We start from the raw sequence: 20671 nt of genomic DNA, 5'->3' as shown, positions 1-20671 counted from the left end.
AAGCTAAATGAGCAGGGGAGAAGAGCGTTTAACAATGATGCTGAGGGACAAAATCTGCACCCCAGGAAGACTTCCTGGCTCTTGAGGCAGAGACAATGGAGTTTGAGTAATATAAGGGGAGGAAAAAGATTTTTTAGTTATCCATCACTGAGGGGACAACAGGGTACATACAGCACCTAGGAAAGCTGGATCCTCATGGCCTGAAAGGCAAGAGCTGCTGGAAACTTTATATAGTGAGAAACTGCTCAGGCAAAAATTGTAACTTGCTAAAATTAAGTTTTAGTCACTAGAAAGCTTGTTTTGTTTTGTTTGTAACCAGACCAATATCTTTTATTCTTGCCTAGTATCACTTAAATCTCTGTACTCAAACTTCTTCTTATTTTGTTACAAAACTATCTCAGTTCTGGTATATTAAAGTGAAGTGGGAGTCTTCAGCTAAACCAACTGGCAGAGTCCTGAAGAGTTTGCTGGCCTGATACACAGCTGAGCAACAGCAAAACTCTCATTTGCTGAGGCTGAAGGATAACACAGTGGCTCACACTTCAGGGTGGCCTGAGCAGGATGTCAGTCTTCTCTGCAGTTAACTTGGTTTTGCCTAGCCTGGGTGTGAGCAGACACATTGAAAAGACACACTCAAGTTACAATATCCTCACTGGTGCTGCGCTCACTAGTGAGATTTGCTAGGATTTCAGTGGGCGTATCCCATAGTTTTGTGCTGCACTAAACTGAGATGCTAACTGTTGGAGAATTTTTAGAAAGCACTGAAGGACTATCAGCATTCAAAGGGTTTATCTTGCATCCTCACAGCAAAGTGGGCTGGTAACCAGCCCATCTGAAAGCAGCACCCAGACTTTAGTCTATACCACCGGACAGGCCAACTAGCTGGGGCTGAAAGCACCACTCAGCTTGGGACAGAGGATTTTATATGTGAATGTAAGAATCTGGGTTAATGTTATAGTGAAAACATGCCCAGATATTCTTCTCAACTTGCCCCAGCCCCTGAGTTTTATATCTGGGAAACCTCTAGCCCAAGCACAGACGCCGACTTTCCAAAGTTCGGGGGGAGGGGGTGTGTGGCTCGGGGTTGACCCAAGCCCCACCCCACCCTTCACCCAAGGCCCCAACCCTGCCCCGCCTTTTTCCACTCAGTTCTGCCCCCTCCCCTGCTTGCTCTCCCCTCCCTCAGACTCTTCTGCCTGCATGCCGTGAAACAGCTGATAATGGCGGGTGGGAGGCGCTGAACCACAGGGCCCGCCAGTGGGCGGGAGGCACTGGGAGTGGGGTGGGGAGCTGATAGAGGGGCTGCTGGTGGGTGCTCATTACCTACCATTTTCCCCCAGGTGTGTTCCAGGCCCGGAGCACCCATGGAGTTGGCACCTATGAGCCCAAGGCTACTTACTGAGACCACATGGCCTAGAAAGGAGAGTCTGGGCATCTACCCTCCTTCTGTGCAGCAGCTTTGCAATAGGTAGGAACCTTAAGGCTTCACCCATACAATACCCTTAATGATTCTCTGGGTGTGGTTACTGCTTGACATATTTAGCTCTTTCCAGAGGGAGTTTATCCAGGAAGGCATATGCTTCAATAATACCCAATGTGCAAGGCGGCATTGTTTGTCATATGATCTTTCAATTTAAAATCTTTTTTTCCCCAAGTTCTTCAGTTTACCAGTTGAGTGGTATAAGTATTCAGTCATTGAATACAATCGTGGTCATTAGCAGTTACATGTGTCTACTTTGCACACTATAAAAATCTATTTCAATTTTAGTTTTTAAATGCACGAGCATTTTGTATTTACTTGCAGTCTTATTTATTAATTAGTTGAAAATTGTTTCAGGTGGGGAATGAGCCAAAATGTCCCCTTAAGCCCAAATGAGGCATTCAACTACCTTATTGTGAATCATAAATATGGCACAGAAAAACTACAGATATCCACCTCCACTTGGATTTAGATTAAATGTATGTGAGGACCTATTTTTTCTAAGGGCAGCACTTGTGTGCTCCAGATCAGGGTGACTACCGTCTGCTCCATTCTATCCAAATTTGATGTAGTCCTCGAGCTTCTGGCCAACTGCCAAAGTTAACTTTTCTCAGCTGGGGGTTTTATGCCTCTGGTTTAAGCAAACACAGCATTATTAATTATTGTACAAGATTCTGTGAGGTCGTATGATAAGCTAATCACTATATTAAATAGCTAGGATTACATATAACCTCAGGAAATGTAAAATAACACACGTTTAATTCAAATAAGAAATATATAAAACACTCCTTATACCCTATTTGACCCAGTCATGAACGATAATTCAAGTATTATCCCTTGCATTCTCACCCACTCTTAAAAAAACAAAACAAAAAACAACAAAAACCCAACCCTACAATCCCTTTGCACCCATCTTCTCCTCCCTTTTAAACTCTGGTCTCATTTTGTTGACCATAATCATAACTTCTCACTAATTGAAAAGGAAGGCTCTGAAACTGATGCAAAAGTTTATCTGCAAATTGCTCAGAGGCTGTTATTTTTATTCTCCCATGCCTCAGCTAAAGCATGTACTTCTGCAAAGAGTGTGAGCTCCATACAGGTAATCTCAGCTTCTGCTGCTAGATCCAACTATGACTGTTCTGCAATGCATTTTATGTAAATTTCACACCTATTGGGCTCCATGGAGAAGAGATTGTATTATGACTGTACCTTGAAACATCAACAGAGCAAATTGTTTCTTACAATCTTTTAGTTAAATAACAGTAAATACTGTTCAATAATTGCTTCTTTTGTGTTCCGCTTACCCACAATAGAAGAGCACAACACAGGCATAAGCCAAGACTCCTTGTACTTTTATTGAGCTTGTTACGACTCTGATGAGCTGTTTTAAAAATAAAAGTTCAACAGTTCAGGCACATAGATTAATAATTAATAGAATATTTAAAGAGGGCATTTACATCGAGTGAAGTTTGACAAAAATGAGAATATTTATACTAAGGACAATTAACTTTGTATTCCTCTTGCTATTGCTAATTATTCAAGAATTATCTGAATAAATATTACACGAGTATCTGCTATTACTTGACTTGCAATAGAGTTGTAATTCTAGTAGGGCTGTTGATTAATCGCAGTTAACTCAAGCAATTAACTCAAAAAATTAATTGTGATTAATCGCAGCTTTAATCGCACTGTTAAGCAAGAGAATACCAATTGAAATTTATTAAATATTGCTGGATGTCTTTCTACATTTTCATATGTATTGTTTTCTATGTTGTAACTGAAATCAACGTGTATATTATTTTTGATTACAAATATTTGCAATGTAAAAATGAAACAAAAGCAATAGTATTTTTCAATTCACCTCATACAAGTACTGTAGTGCAATCTTTGTCGTAAAAGCGCAACTTAGAAATGTAGATTTTTTTTGTTACATAATGCACTCAAAAACAAAACCGTGTGATTAATCACGTGATTAATCACCTGACAGCCCTAAATTCTAGTAATAACTCTACAGTCTGTTGCTATATAAATGATTGATATCAAGTTCAGCATTATGACTTCTTTGAAGAATCAAGAAAGAAATGATGGGGTGGAAGAGGATACCAGTTACTGATACAAATATCTGAGGAAACTACCCAATATGTATGTGCGGAAATCACATTAAAGATATTGATGTAGTGAACCAGAATTGCACTAAAGAAAACTTGAGACAGCTATTTTGTGGACTCAGCATGTTATAGAATCTATCTGCTTGCGAAGTTTGAACACCAAGAAATCACAAGTTCGTTTTCAGTGTAGCAGTTAAGGCCCCAATTCAGGAAAACACTTAAGCTTGTGCTTAAGTCCATCCTTGTTAAGGACAGCATTTCAGCACATGTTGAACTTTAGACATGTACTTAAGTCCCATCTTGAATAGGGATGCATTCCATAATTGAAGTCTAAGTAGATAACTGTAATTTTGACCATAGTAGATGTTGGTCCCTGCTGAACTTAACTAGACAAAATTATCAGTAACATTTTTGCTCGATCCCTGTGGGACAGTATTGCAACAAAAAAAACCAAAAATGTTACATCACTAATCACTCTACCAGTAACATTATGGAACTTTGATGGCAGAGTTGGTGCTTCTGTCCAATGCCATTATGACTAAGGGCTCGCCTACACAGAGAAATTGACCAGAACAATGATTGCAGAATATGGTATTCCAGAATAGCTCCCTTTGTAGTCACTAGTTCAGAATAAAAGTCACTTTATTTCAGAATAATTTATGTGCTCAGAAATCACAAAATGCACTAATTATTCCAAAATAAAGTGCCTTTAATTCTGGAATAGCATGCCGACATGGGCTGGGGAGTTGGGGGAGGAGTAGGGGGAGGGAACACAGGGAGCTAATCCAGAACAGTTTATACCACAATAGTTATTCTGGTCACCTCCCCCGTGCAGACAAGCCCTAAGCCACTGAACATACCAGTGCAGGGAAGGACATGATAAGAAAAAACTGAAGGTGTTTTATAAAAATTTTCCTACCAAGAGCCTTAGAAACCTGCACAACTGTCAGCTTCCTGGCAGCCAGCTGCTTTTGCTATTCTGACTGAACAATCAGGATACTTGCCAAAAGGAATAAATGTTCAATCAGTATGGCGGTAGCCTGTTCCACTATAATGGTCCAAGTCATTATAAATTCCATAGTAGTAATCTGCATTTAACCCTCTATGCTGGGAGGATAAACACTAACACATACATCATGTCATGACTCTGTATCAAGTGGTATAGATTTCCTTATGTTGAGTGCTAAGTCAGACGTGTAGCATCATTTAGAGGTGTTAAAATATAAAGAAGTGCTCATTTCACATTCACATAATTTTTTCAACACAATGAGCTGTGCAGCCTACTAACAACTATACATACATCAAACCTCTCCACAGAAGTAACAATCAAGCCCTCTAACCCTTAGCTCACTTCCTTCCCACATAACAGGGGGTGGGGTAGGAAGGAAGGGTGTTCCAGCATGTCCAAAAGATAAAGAAACTAAGCCTTTTTTGGACCAAGGAGTGGAGTGAATTCTGAAGTTGAGGGACCCTCATGTAGAACCATCTTGTGGTTAAGGCACTGAACCTGAATTTAAGAGATGTAGGTTCAACTCCTGGCTCTGCCACAGACTTCCTATGTGACTTCAGTCAAGTCACTTAATCTCTGTGACTCATTCTTATATATAAAAAGAAGATAATGCTTCCCTACCTCACACAGGGTTGTGAGGATCAAATAATTGTTTGTGACCCACTCAGATATTAGGGTGATTGTGGCCATATAACCAAATAGACAGCTCCCTCTCAGTTATATGAAGAAAACTCCAGCAAATATGTGTATGTTGACCTCAACTGTGGCAGCAATGGAAAGAGACAGAGCATTTCTTTGGTAATCAGGTTCCTAACTCATTTACAGGTTAAAACCCAACACCATGAACTCTACCAGGAAACTTAGCAGCAGCCTGTATAAATCCTGGGGCATTTACGCTCCTGGCGTGAAGTTACATCTAATAATCATTCACTTTATTCTGCTGCAGCTTCAGTTTCTATGTGGCCTTAAAATAGAGCACCAAAAATAATAGTCTCCTGGTGGCAAAGACATGGGTCCTCATCTATTTCACACTGAGTTTCTTCAGAAAAATAAAGCACTTTTCTATGACCTTGAATTAATCTTTTATCCCTAAGCAGAATTCTTACTAACCACTGAGAGATTTTTGGTCTGAAAAATGAAAATATATGACTTACTAAAACAGCCAATGGGAGAGGAATAAAACCCATTCTCCTGGAAACAGAATCGCTGTAATCTGTGTATGCCTGCAAAAAAAGAAGTGGAATTTGAGGCATCTCTCCCCTATTTTGGCTTGGCACACATTCTAGGAAGGTAGCAATCACTACTAGCATACATATTACATTGATAAAGAAGCAACTATTTAAATCTGGTAAACAACTGCTTTCACAGAAATCTACATGGATATGCAAATGTAGATATCTGTTTGTGTGAATACAATTAACACTAACATGACTGTTAAAATTAGCCACAGAGCTCTAAATCAAGAGCAATTAGGAAATTATACCTCAAACCATGCCAAAGCATTTCAAAAGTGCACTACTGCCACTTCACTTAGAGATATTTTTGTTATCAATTCAGTTTTGATCCCTAAATATAACATGCAAAAATCCACACTGCAATAAAAAGAAAAAAAAAAAAGAAAAAAGAAAAAGAAAAAGTGATTATCTAAAGCACCATAGTAGCAATTTAAATAGTCATTCCAAGTTCCTCTGTAATTAGGCTCAAGATAACACCTCTCCTTACCTCTTTTTAAAAAACCAATTAAAGGCTTTGTTCTCATCGGTACTATAAAAGTGGTCTACTTTGCCTGAGAATTCTCATGTGGTACTGAAAATTCTCTGATGCTGAAGAACAGTTATATCATATTAGCACTCATTTTCCTCAAGCCACCCTCACAAAAAGAAATATAAAATATACGACTTTTCAGAATCATCCAGTTTATTCCTAAAATTTATAATATGAAGATTCCATTAGTATTCCAGGTAATTTAGCCCCTCTTCTCCATGGCAAGGTATGAAAGATTTTTACTTATGTTTCTTCATTCATAAGCTTGATAAAGGAAGATTGCTTACCAGTAATCTCAGTTCTCTGAATGTACTGCCTCTGCAGATCCACGATGTAGGAGTAACAAGCATGGCAGGAGGGATTTGCATAGGCAATTCATATGGTAGTAGGAAAATTACCAATGAATGTTGTACAAATAACTATAGTAGGTCACCAAACTATGCTAAGATTAAATGGGAAGGAAGAGTAGATCTATTTTATGAAAGGCTGCAGGTAGTTCAAAATTACTTCAGGAAAACCCTGTTAAACTTGTTTAGCCAGTTTACTTCCAACATATCACATACACCTCTACCTCGATATAACGCTGTCCTTGGGAGCCAAAAAATCTTACCGCGTTATAGGTGAAACCGCGTTATATTGAACTTGCTTTGATCCACCGGACTGCGCAGCCCTGCCCCCCCAGGAGCACTGCTTTACCGAGTTATATCCGAATTCATGTTATATTGGGCCGCGTTATACCGAGATAGTGGTGTAATTAAACCTGTGCAAACACAGTTTGCTCTTAAAAATCAAAGGCAATTTACTGCAAGAAATTTGAAGAACTGAACAGAAGTTATGTGACTAGATCATGGTGCAATATTCATTTCATTTTGCACGTGCACAATAGCAGGATATAATTTCAGTGTTATAGAAGAGAACATTTTCTGAATATCTGTTGGCATTGACATTTGCTTTACTGAAAACAATGACATCAGTTAATAAAAGAACATGCCCTTTTTATTTTCACGCTTACATTTTTCTGTCGACTGCTAACAAGGTCAAATGCCAGGCTGGCTCTGTACTCACTGTAGACCTGGAAAAAAAAAATCCAGCACATTGGATGTGTGATTAATTTACATGAGATCACAATTTACAGCAGCAACAGGATTTCATTGATAAAATATTTATCAGAAAGAGATTTATAAGGCTTGTGCAGGAACTGATGCATTCAATCTTGCCCTTTCGTGGAGGTACATACTGCTGTATAAGTAAGGACAACTATTGTATACACATGAGCAAACAGAAGCCAATTTTCTAAAATATACAACTGTGCATGATACAATTAGATTACAGTATATACATTTACTTTTGGATTTTAGATTCACCAATACGGTATAAACAACTGTGTTAAGCCAACTGGCCATGTATATTTTGCCAGGATGATTAACGTGGTCACTAAAACCCAAGTGGGATATCTGGAAGAGGATTTAGGAATGAGGAACCCCATGTTCTGGCCAAATTCCAAATAGGAAGTTATATTGGCCTGGATACAAAAAAGGAGTTAGCTTCAGCAGGATAGAGGTCTGTTGCATTCCGGATAAATAATTAGTGTCTCTTTCGGGCCACAGAGCGACAGACAGGGAAAACAAGCATGAAAAGGATTCTATAGGTTGGCGATTAGAGCACTCACCCAGGAAGTGGAAGATCCAGAATCTAGCCCCCTGCACCAATGAATTTTTTTTTTATATATATATAATTATTTTATATATAATATATATATTCATTCATAGTGGAACAGCTTCAACAAGAGAGTCTGAGGGAGCCCCCATATCAGAATATCCTATAATTCAATGGTAGAGTACTTACCTGAGAGGTAGCAGATCCCTGTTTAAATCCCTTCCCCCCCTCAGGTGGAGGGGGGTACTTAAACCAGGGATCCCCCACATCCCAGGGCTGCAGTGTGCATGTTCAGAGGCAGAAACATAGGTATATAGGGAACTTTTACAGCAAAAATTTAGGTGCCAGTTAAGTTAAAGCACCTACAGGGTTCAGAGGGAGTTTTGTACGTTGCAGAGGTCCTGAAACCGGGACTTATGCACCTAACTCCTTTTGTGCATCCAGCCATTCTGCCTATCCAAAATGTCCTCAGCAATGTCAATTTGATATAGTGCCCTTCATTTTCTTGCGTTAGGTGTTGTGATGCATTGCTGCATCCTGCTTAACGATTGTGCCTTGCACCTTGTGGTGACTGCATTTCAGTGATGGAATTATTTTTGTGCATATATATACACACTGTTTTGGGGGTCCCTTTATGAAAGGCACTATGTAAATGTCAGGTATTGGTTACCTAATTAATTCTTGTAAACGATTAGCAGCACCACAAAGTAATACAAGACAATCTCTATGGTCTTAATATTATTCATTTAAATTGCAGATCTTTTTGAGTTAAGACCAATAGCACAAAGTAAAAAGGATGTAGTAGTTTGAAGGTACTATGATTTTTACATTTAGATAACAGTTTAAATTAGAAGCTGCATGAAAGCATTAGACTCAAGTGAAACCAATAACTGAACTTGTAATCATATGCTGACCTAGTGATCCCATAAAATGTTATATGAGGCAGCTGGGAAGGAAAACAGGAAAGCTACTTAGACAATATTTTCAGATTCTAAGGAAAACGTAGCTATTTTAAGGATAAAGGGGCTGACCACCTGCTACTCCAGTAAACTTCAGTTAGCACTGCATGTGCTCAGCACCTCTGAAAATTAGGCGCAATGGCTATAAATCTTTAGAATCTACATGTAATATGGTAAAGGAGTGTGTTAAATAATAAACCTTGCAGGACAGTCTATAACTGATTCAGCACATTGAAACATGTATTTCTGGCTATCATTTCATTATTCCTGTTTTCTCTACTCTTTACATGAAAGTAGGGCATGCATAAATGCCTCTGGCATAAGGGAGCTTATTAAGTGCATCTATTAAACTTGTTTCTACACCATATACTGTAGTTACTTTAGGAAGATGCTGAAAGTGATAGAACTTCCAAGTTTTGACCTCGTTTCTTGAAAAGGGGATTTAGGTAGTGAGAAGAAAATGCTAATACATCTTCTCTCAAATTTACAAAGAGCATTTGAGTCCACACGTCAGTTTCTAAGGGCTTGTCTACACTTTAAATGATACAGCAACACAATTGCACTGCTGTAGTGCTTCAGTGTAGACACTACCTATACTGACGGGAAGGGTTCTCTCATCAGAATAGGTAATCCACCTCCCCAGTAGGCTGGGTGGACAGAAGAGAAGGTTACGCACCTTGTAGAGTAACCGAGGTTCTTCGAGATGGTTGTCCCTGTGGGTTCTCCATTTTAGATGTCTTGATGCCTTGTGCTTGTAATCAGAGATTTGTGGTAGCAGTGCTCAGTTGAGCAGCGCATGCGCTGTAGCCGACTCATGCTGGTCTGAGCGGTTACATAGTGGTGTGCAGCCAACCATCCCCCTGTTCCTTCCCTACCTCAGAGAATCCGCCTGAAACTCCGAAGTAGAGAGGAGGAGGGATGGTAGTGGAGCACCCACAGGAACAACCATCTTGAAAAACATCAGTTATTGCACAAGGTGAGTAATCTCCTCCTCTTCTTCGAGGAGTGTTCCTGTGGGTGCTCCACTTTAGGTGACTGTTGAGCAGTGCCCTTCAGTGGAGGAGCGGGATTTCGGAGTTGGTCTATGATGGTGGATAACGCTTAAGTCCAAAGTGAGCACCTGATGCTCATTGTTGTTCTAAAGCATAGTGTTTAGTGAAAGTATGGAGTGATGCCCAGGTAGCTGCTCTGCAAATGTCAGTGACAGGCTACAGATGCTGCTAGTGCTCTAGTGGAGTGTGTGCGAACTCCTGGTGGAGATTGTAGACTGTTGTTCTGGTAGCACAAATGGCTACATCCAGATAGCCATTTGGATAGTCTGATTTTGAAACAGTTTGACCCATTGAGTGTTCTGTTATGAAAACAAAGTGTCCAGGTGATTTTCTAAATGTTTTTGTTCTTTTGTTTCAATGTAGAAAGCTAATGCTCTGCGAACATCCAGTGTCTGGAGTGAGGCCTCCGTCCCGCCCGCATGTGGCTTCAGACAAAACATAGGTAAGTAAATGAGTTGATTTAAATGAAAGGGGGAGGTTACTTTGGGTATGAACTTAGGACGCGGTCCTAGGATTACTTTATATTTAAAGAATGTTGTATAACGTGGGTGTGCCATTAAGGCACCTAATTCTCCCGCCCGTCTTGTGGACGCGATGGCAATGAGGAAAGTCACCTTCATGGATAAGTGCAACAAAGAGGAAGTTGGAAGGGGTTCAAACGGTTTTCCCATGAGTCCGCGTAGAACAAAGTTGAGGTCCTACATGAGGGGATAAGTGTTTTCAATGCCTTTAAGGAAGCATTTAATCATCAGGTGAGCAAATATAGTGACCCCGTCCACCTTGTCATGGAAAGAGGTAATAGCAGCCAAGTGTACTCTGATGGAGCTTGTGGATAGCCCCGAATTTTTAAGTCCTAGTATATAGTTGAGAATCCTCAGTAGGGGGGACAACTGTGGTAAGATCTGTTTGTCTTGGCACCATGTTCAGAATCGTTTCCACTTACGGATATGTGTTTTTCTTGTATTTAAGTCTCGACTGTTCAGTAATATATCTTTTACTTCCTCAGAACAGGCCTTCTCGACCCCAGTCTGCCATGGAGTAACCAGGACTTGAGGTGGAGTACTGCAAAGTTGGGGTGACGGACGCATCCCACAGCTTGTGATAGAAGGTGAGGTACTAAGGGAAGGGTTCGAGGTGGTTTCACTGTCATCTGATGCAGCTATGGGAACCACTTTTGTCTGGGCCATGTGGGCGCAATGAGAATGACCCTAGACTTGTCCTGCCCGATCTTGTGAATGACTCGGCTTAGAAGTACAGTTGGAGGAAATGCATACATCAGTGGCGCCTCCCATTTTATGAGGAGAGCGTCGCCTAGGGAGTAAAGTCCCAATCTTGCTCTGGAACAATATTTTGGGCATTTGGCATTCTGAGCTGTGGCTAATAGATCTATGGTGGGGATCCCCCATAGTTTGTATATGAATTTGACAATTCCTCGATCCATCTCCCACTCGTGGGTTTGTGAAAAATCCCTGCTTAGTAGATCCACTGTTGAATTCTGACATCCTGGCAGATAGGATGCCGGTATCTCCATGTTGTTGGTGATGCACCAATTCCAAAGGTGTATTGTTTCTGTACATAGGGAGTATGATTGTGCTCCCCCTTGGCAGTTTACATAAAACATGCATGCTATATTGTCCATGAGGATCTTGATAGCATTGTTCTTGATTAGAGGGAGAAAGTGGTCGCATGCATTTCGGACTGCCCTTAGCTCCAGTAAGTTTATGTGCAGGTTGGACTCTGCTGAGGACCAGTGGCCTTGGATCATATTGTTGAGTAGATGTGCCCCCCAACCTATTAGGAAAGCACCTGTCATGATTGTCATGGTTGGAGTTCTTTGTTGGAAAGGGACTCCCTGAGCAGATGTTCTTTGGTTGTGTCCACCATGTTAATGAGTCTTTTACTCTGTGTGGCATTGTGAGGCGTCTACTGAGTGTGTGTCTGTGTGGTATATATACTGTTCAAAGCCAAGCCTGCAAACATCTCATGTGGATTCTGGCATATTTTACAACAAACATTGTCGCTGACATATGCCCCAAGAGTTGTAAACATGTTCTGGCGGATGTTTGTGAGCTGTCCATCATCGTTGAATTTAGGTTTACTAGAGTGAGGAAGCATTGTTGGGGTAACATTGCTGTTGCTGTGAGACAATCGAGGTAGGCTCCTATGAATTCTAACTTTTGGACAGGAACCAGTGTGGACTTTTGTACATTTATTTGCAACCGTAGGTCCGTGAACAGGGTTATCATGCTCTGTGTGGTGTTTATTGCTTCTTGCTGCGTTGGTGCCCTTATAAGGCAATCGTCTAAGTATGGAAATATCATCACTCCTCGTCTGCAGAGCTGAGCTGCAATGACAGCGAGAACCTTGGAAAAAAACCCTTGGGGCAGTGGAAAGGCTGAAGGATAGTACTCTGTATTGGAAATGCTGTTTCCCTAGGGTGAATCTCAGGAATCTTCTGTGTGATGGGTGGATTGTAATATGAAAATAAGTGTCCTGAAGGTTGAGGGCCAAGAGCCAAGCTCCCTTCTCTAATACCGGAATTATTGTGGTTAGAGTCACTATTTTGAAACGTTGCATTCTCACGAATTTGCTGAGTTTTCGTAAATCCAGGATGGGTCTCCACCCAGCAGTCTTTTTATGAGTTAGTAAAAAAATGTGTATAAAAACCTCTCCCCTTGTGTTGCACTGGTATGGGTTCCACGGTACCTAATTGGACAAGGTGGTTTATTTCCTGTTGTAACGGGTGCTCATAAGACGGGTCCCTGAAGGAGGACGGGAAGGGGGGTGGGTAGGTGGGATAGAAGTAAAGGGGATGGAGCAGCCCTTCTGGATAATCTCTAAAACCCATTTGTCTGTTGTGATGGTGTTCCAGACTGGGTAGTATGGTGAGAGGTGGCCTCCGAACGGGTGGCGGACTGTTTCTGATTCCGGAGTCAGAGAGTGTGGAGGTCTCAAGCCCTCGACCACACCTTCAAAATGATTGTCTAGAGGTGGATGGTTGAGATGTCAAAGGCTGATCTTGGTTCTGCCAATGTCTATGCTGTCTTTGTTTACGCAGTTGGTTATACTGTCTTTGGGGCTGAGAGTATGGGGTAGCCTGGAATCTCTGGTTGTAAAACCTGCCTTATTTTTGTTTGCAGGTACGTAGATGCCCAGGGTTTTTAAGGTCGCCCTGGAGTCCTTTAAAGACTGTAAGGACACATCAGTTTTGTCAGCTAATAGTTTTTGACCCTGGAAGGGTAAGTCCTCAACCGTTGCCTGGACCTCCCTTGGGAATCCAGAAACATGGAGCCAGGATGCACAGCGCATGATCATGGATGTGGCAATGGATCATGCTGCCGTGTCTGCAGAGTCAAGAGAGTCCTGTAGGGCTGTCCTGGCGATGAGACACCCCTCAGAAATATTTGCCTTATATTTTTCTTTTTTATCATCTGGCAAATTTTCAATAAATTCTGACATTTTGGAGAACAGACTGTGTGTATATTTGGCCAGCAGGGCTATGTGGAACTGAAGTATAGATGAGGAATAGGCTTTCCACCCAAAAAGGTCTAGCCTTTTCCATTCCTTATCGTATGGGGTCGTTCAGGACTGGTGTTGTTTCCCCTTTTGATTGACTGCCTTCACCACTAAGGAGTTTGGAGTGAGGTGTGTAAATAAAAATTCAGCTCCTTTTGCTGGCACATAATATTTTTTGTCAGACCTCTTACATGAGGTGGTGCAGTAGCTGGAGTCTGCCAGATGATTTTCGCAGGTTCCATAATAGCATCCTTTATCAGCAGGGCTCTCTTTGCCGATGGGAATGCCTGGAGTATGTCTGTGAGCTTAAGTTGGGCTTCTGGTAGCTGTGTAAACGGAATGCCTAGGGATTAAGCAACCCTTTTGAAGAGGTCCTGAAAAGATTTGAAATCATCCCCCATAGTAGGGGGTAGTGGCATTTGGTTTCATCTGGCAACGAAGATGAGAGGTAGGCAGGTGGTGAAGTGTCATGTGCGGCTATGTCCTCAGGTTCTTCAGTGTCTTCCTCTTGTGTTTCTGAGGGTGCCGGGACGGTTGGTGAAGGGGACCGGGCTATTCTGGACCTAGGCGGACTAGGGGGCCTGCAGTTTTGGTTGCCCATTGATTCCAGTATCACCAGTTAGGTGGGAATGGTATGGGGGCGGTGCCCATGGGTGACTATACCATCCTCGTATATCCACAGGTGGTGGGTGAGGAGATGGCCCTGGCTTGGGTGAGGAGTGTATATTACTGCATCATCCTCTTCTTCCTCATCAGTGGAGATAGGAGGGGCTGAACTGTAGGGAGTAGTCAGCCGGGTTAGTATTGATCTGGATGGGGTGCCCTCGGTGCCGAGTAGAGGAGATTCAGGCATTGAGGCCACTATCAGGTCTGCATGCCTCAGGAATTGCTGCGGTACCATGAGGTTCGGTGCTGTAGATGGCATGGTGGACGGCCCAGGAGCATGATTTGAAACTGCCGGTGCCGAGGATTTATAGCTGTGCAGCATAGGTACAGCAGGTGGTGCCATTGTACTGCTTGGGCAGAGATCTCGATGGATGCCGTGTTAGAAGGTTTCACTTTAGTGTGTGAACCTCCATTAGAGGTTGCCCACATAGTGTCTTTAGCTTGTCAGGAACGCTCGGTGCCAGACGTTTCCAGTGCCTTGCGGTCCGGCGCTCTTGGTGCTGTCAGTACTGGGGCAGATTTTTCAGTTGGAGATCACTTTCTTTTGGGCGACTCTTGGTGCGGGGACGTCTATGACCACTTTTTTGTAGCCTTTCTAGGAGCAGGCTCCTTAGCAACAGGCTCCTGTTGTTGGAGCAGAGCTCCTGTCAGAGGCTGCTGCTGGCAACTGTTGGCCAGGGAGTGACTTGGACTCAGGGTTGGGGGCTGGCCTGAGAAATTTCTCCATCATGAGGAGCTTCACTTGGAGATCCCTGGCTTTTCTTGTTTTAGTTGCCAGCTTTCTGCAGTGTGGGCACTTTTGAGTAATGTGTGTCTTGCAGAGGCAGCGGACACACCGAGTGTGGCTGTCAGAGACCGGTATGGAGAGTCTGCAAGTCAGGCAGCATTTAAAACCAGCTGAGCCTGGCATGCCTGAGAGAGTTTGTTCTTAGAGAAAAACAGGGGTAAACCCTGTTTGAGGCTAAGGCTGTAGGCCTGCTGGAGAGATGGACGGATAGGGAAGGTAGACTGGAAAAAAAACTTTTTTTTGATGAAATTAAAGAAATTAGAGTAGGGCAAGGGGATAGGGAAGCTAACTACAACTAAGCTAACACTACCACAATGAATTATCTACTATACATTTTTTCTGAACTAAGAGAGGGCGCTGCTGATCACTCTGACTCAAGCCAAAGGCAGTAGAGAAGAAACTGGGGTAAGGTTGCATGCGCACCGCTATGTAACTGCTTGGAGCAGTGTGAGATGCCTACGGCGCACGCGGGGCCCAACCAGGCACTGCTACCACAAATCTCCAATTACAAGCACGGGGCATCAAGACACCTAAAGTGGAGCACCCACAGGGTCACTTCTCGAAGAAGAACAATTCTTTTGTCGACCTAGCAGTCTACACTACAGGTTAGATTGGCTTAAATACACCACTCAGAGGTGTGGATTTTTCACAATGCTGAGTGACGTATTTAAGCAGACAATTTTCTAGTGCAGACCAGGCCTAAGACAAATATATCATGTGTAGTGTCTATATGTCATGTTAGCATACAACATAACACAATTTCATCTAGTACATTAAAGAAGGCCTACATACTATATATGTCCCAAGAAATTATAGGAATGGGAAACCAACATTAACCTACTTTATATTCTGTGCTGCAGGGACAGAAGAGAAAAAAAAAATATTTCTGATCTTAGTTTCCATCTTTAAAAATACACTGAAACAGAAAGATTCAATAGTCTCACAGAGAAATAGATTTTTCTAAAACATGAATTGTATCTCACAATCCATTTTGTTTAGAAAAACGTACATGCTCTGGGTGACTAAAGTAAAACATAAACATTACCTTTATGTTTTCTTGACCTAGCAACTGCCCCAAAAATGATCTGCAAATTATGTGAATTGTGGCTGTTACACAACAGTCAAGTTTAATTTATGGATCTGGTACTATGAATTTAGAAGCAGAGGTGTTTCAGGCACATTAAATTCATCCTCAGAAGTGCACTGTTAACAAGAAAATAATTACTGGAGTTTTATGAAATGGCTTTTTAAACTCTAACAACAACAAAAAAAATCCACAACATTTTCTGCATTAGACTCAATCTTTTTCTACATCTTATAGCTGTCTTAAAAACAGAGTAAATCACAACTAGAGCAAACATGTTTAGAAGTCCAATAGTATACCTACATCTGCTGTAATGTCATTGAATTTTGTTATAAATGCATGTTTCACAATATCCACTGCAATTTCTGATGCAATGACCATGCAAACATCTGGAAACAACACCCAAAGGTGATCTGAAGGTTAGGAAAAAATAAAAAATCAGTTATACTGTACAATTTGATCCCATAAGTAAAGAAAACTTGCAATTACTGCTTAGCACAGCAGTCAAACTTTCAAAGGTACAAAGCATTATATATATCTATATTTATAATCTCAGAAATGAATGGGTGCCTTGCAGAGATGAATTCCCACCACAGTATCTACTCTGGAGAATTATTTGCATTAAGCCGTGGCTACACTCGAAACTTCAAAGCGCTGCCACGGGAGAGCTCCCATGGCAGCGTTTTGAAGTGCGAGTGTGGTCGCGCGCCAGCTCTGGGAGAAAGCTCTCCCAGCGGTGCAGGTACTCCACCTCCACAAGGTGTTTACACTGGAGCTTTACAGCACTGTAGCTTGCTGTGCTCAGGGGGGTGTTTTTTCACACCCCTGAGGGAGGCAGTCGCAGCGCTGTAAAGCACCAGTGTAGCCATAGCCTTAGCCTTAGCCTTAGCATAGCATACAAAGACCAGAAGGAGGACCAGGCTCTGTTGTGCTAGACCCTGCACTGTAAGGCCTTATCTTCACTAGGACAAAAGGTATGTTTTTTAACATGTGCTAGCTATCATGGGTTAAAACTTAGTGTAGACAAAGCAGTTGCAGTTTAACATGTTATCGCGTTAATGTAAATCCATTGGCCAACATGCGTTAAAAAACACCTTTTGTCCTAGAGAAAAAAGGCACAGAATCAGGCCCTACATCACTAAATACATTTCCAACCTGCTACAGTAGAACAAACACCAATGTTTATTTGAATTAAGCATTTAAAAAATAACAAAGTTTAATTAATATTAAAATCAAGATGGAAACATATTTTCAGTTTTATACTTGGTTCCTTTCTTGCCAGCATAAGAAAATAATTACACTTTTCTAACAGGATTTCTTACTGGTAGATACAAAAATATAAAAAAAAATGTAACTCAAAACTTTGCAAAACACATCAATGTTTATTTACAGTGCAAGGGGATAAGCTTTCATTGGAATCAATGGAATCACAATCCACAGAAAACGGAATAGTTTACAGATTATTCAGGTCTTGTGATCTGAGGTCATAGGAGTCTGATTTTAAGAGTACTGCTTGCTTTTTGACTTTCAGATTGCTGTGTTGAGCAAAGGGGTATGTATGATTGTCTAACGTGTACCTGTAGTATTGTAATTACATACTAACAAGTGCATAATTTAAAAATTACATGTTTTTCAATAGCGTCATTACCTGGATTCCATGAGAACTGTTCCATATTTCTTAGACATACTATCAATAATAGCACATAGTTGGTGAATCTCTCCTTTATATCTGAAAAAAAAAAAAAACTGTCAACTCCAAATAAAATAGTTATTTATATGTATTATGGTAGTGCCATTGTACTAGGCACTGGACACACAGTAAGAGCCAATATTTGCCTGAAATTGCTCAATCAGATTCAGAAGGACAAAACACAGTTTGTCACTTCAAGTAATTTGCAACTCAAACTCCTGCTTCCTCTAGAGTAGGCAGAGATCAGACACATCAAAGGGGTGATATGGACTCCGTGCTCCAGTGAAACTGAATGGCCTTAAGTGAATTGATTGCACCATATTTAGAAGATCTCTAGTAGTCTGTCCTAAAGCAGCATTAAAAGCAAGCTGGAGGAAGCTGTCAGTTCTGGTCTCATTAAGGTAAAATATGGTGCAAAAAGGAAGTCAAAGCTTGATATTGAATCATTTGCCATGCCGGATCAGATCATGTGTCCTCCACTTTGATAACCTGCCTATGGCAACAGTTAATAGTAATACATTATATGCAGCATCTATAAACATAGTATGATAAGGCCAAGTTTATGAGGTCTTCTACTCAGCTTGCTAGTACTTCTGTTTGGATGTAACACAATAACTTTGGAACACTGCATCCAATCAATTCCAACACTTCAGCGAAATTTTCTAAGCATCAGTGGGCAGAACCCTACTGATTTTGGTGAAAGAAAAAAAATCAGAAAAACAGAAGGGGGAAATGGATGACACATGGAGACCCTGGCACATATCTGGTTAGCAGAGATAGCAGCTTCAACTGCCTCTGTAATGATCCATAGATCAAAGAACTGGTTGAAGGCAGCCATTATCACATTCCAGTTTAATACCCCTCATTTCAGCTCTCCCTAGCCTGCCAATAAAGTTTCAAAATACTCGCGCCCTGAAGGAGAGAGAGAGAGAGAGAGAGAGACAAGCATGGTGAGGTAGAAGGGGGGGAATGGAGAGGTATGGTGGAAGGGAATGCACACAGAACTCCTGGCATGGGGGACACTGACACACAGAGCCTCTGGTATGGGGGAAGAATTGGGGCTACACACAGCCCCTGGCATGGGGATACTGGAGGACACAGAATCCCTTTCACAGGGGAGAGAGAGAGAGAGAGAGAGAGAGAGAGTTGGAAGGGGTTGTAGCGAGTCCCTGAAATAGAGATGGAAGGGATGGGGCTTGTGGGGGAATGCAAGAAGCCATTAGTGTGTACAATGATTTTGGCCCACAGAAGTAACGAAGGGTGCAAATGCCTAGTTTCTAAACTGCTTGAGTGAAGAGACCATTCCAATTAAGACCAGGTAAAAAGCATACTTTTTATGTACAGTTCAATATACCAGGTATTATAGCAGGACCAGCATCTAAATGATGTCAGTTTTTCCAAGGATAATTCTACAAGAAAGCTTAGGGATAACCAGGCACCATTAGTTTTCATGTGCATTCTGATGTACTTTGGCTTATATTTGATATATCAGCACCACAAAAATGATCCTGCAGTTTTCAAGCGACCATTAAATAAATACTTTCTCTTTTACTGAACAAAAGAATTATGAAATCCTTTGCTCTCTGTCTCGTATGTTGTGTAGGAACATTAGATCAATATGTAATGTTTCATTAAAATGCAACATTGCAAAAAACGATACCCAAGACTCCACCATTGATATTACAAAAATATATGAAAACTGTGAAGGGAAAAATTCCAAAATTTGAGAAAGCATTCTAAAATATGGATCCTCAATGAAATCTGAAGTGGCCACAACAGGTCCCATGCACACCCCCTACCCCCAAACTGTGTTCAATATGTGATGGCGCCCCATACCCTGTGTTAGGGGACACAGGAGAAGAGGTAGGCGGTGATCCTAAAGATCTGCTATTTGTTGTTCTTGTAGGTGGACACTGTCCCACTTTTTGTCTCTCCCTGAGTTCTTCCTCTGCTCAAGGTGCCTTCTCTTCTTATCTTTTCCCTCTTAGCTGCCACAACTGTTGAAGGGACAAGATGGGTAAGGTAATATCTTTTATTGGACCAACTTCTGTTGGTGAGAGACACAAGCTTTCGAGCTTACACAGAGCTCTTCTTCAGGTCTGGGAAATGAAGGCCATGTCTACACTATAAAATTAAGCTGACAACTTATGTCGGCATACAGCTGCCACAGTAATCACATCGCTTGCATGTGTCTACACTTTACTCCTTGTGTCTTCAGTGTGCATACTCACCAGGAGTGCTTTTACTGATTGTACTGTTGGTGTGGGACATTGTGGAATGTCTCCTGAAAGCCAGTAACAAACATAAGCAATGAGGTCTGTACACTGACACTGCATCGACCTAGACACTACGCTGCTTATGGAGGTAGAGTTATTAAGTTGGCATAGTGGGGCAGTTACGTTGGTCAAGTGAAATTTTGATTGTAGATGCTTCCTTAGTTGAGTCAACATAAGCTGCCTTGCATCAGCCTAACTCTGGAGTGTACATCAGACCTCAAATAGGTCTACGTGGGAAGTTCCACAGAGCAGTAAGATGGACTTGGCAATATCCAGAAATAGAGACCACTCATGGTGATTGGAGAAAGTCCTGCTCAGTCAACCCACCAATGTGTTCTGCTTCCCTGGAAGGTAAACATCTCTGAGATGAACTGGTTATGCAAAAGATCCGGAGGCAGATTGCCGCCTGTCACAGCTGTCTTGAGTGTGCCCCTTCTCTGTCTGTTTACGTAAAACATGGTTGCAAAGTTTTTTGTTAGAATCAGCAAGCTCTTTCTTGGAGGAAGGCTGAACAGATCTTAACTCTCTGATATTTCTGAGAGTCATTAGATCCTGAGATGCCCAGAGACCATCAGTCTGCAGGGACCCTCCAACCCAGGTCTGATGCATCTGTAACTAAAATGG

At 41.6% G+C, this 20671-nt stretch overlaps 1 protein-coding gene across 2 annotated transcripts in view; it reads right to left on the bottom strand.

Annotated features, from left to right (window-relative positions):
- TAPT1 (transmembrane anterior posterior transformation 1) overlaps positions 1-20671 on the bottom strand; it is a 91203-nt gene that overhangs the window by 11169 nt on the left and 59363 nt on the right. For both annotated transcript variants that reach the window (XM_024208611.2, XM_024208612.2), the window contains 5 exons: positions 17730-17810; positions 16385-16494; positions 7374-7433; positions 5752-5820; positions 2785-2861 (listed from right to left, as the gene is read on the bottom strand). In XM_024208611.2, coding sequence (XP_024064379.1) covers positions 2785-2861; positions 5752-5820; positions 7374-7433; positions 16385-16494; positions 17730-17810 — 397 coding nt within the window. The remainder of the gene's footprint in view (positions 1-2784; positions 2862-5751; positions 5821-7373; positions 7434-16384; positions 16495-17729; positions 17811-20671) is intronic.

Source organism: Terrapene carolina, unplaced genomic scaffold (genome assembly GCF_002925995.2).
Source record: "Terrapene carolina triunguis isolate 2854851 unplaced genomic scaffold, T_m_triunguis-2.0 Scaffold66, whole genome shotgun sequence".
In the NCBI taxonomy this organism is placed as follows: Eukaryota; Metazoa; Chordata; order Testudines; family Emydidae; genus Terrapene; species Terrapene triunguis.
The sequence above is the reverse complement of the archived record's forward strand: the minus strand, read 5'-3'. Positions and strand labels throughout refer to the sequence as shown.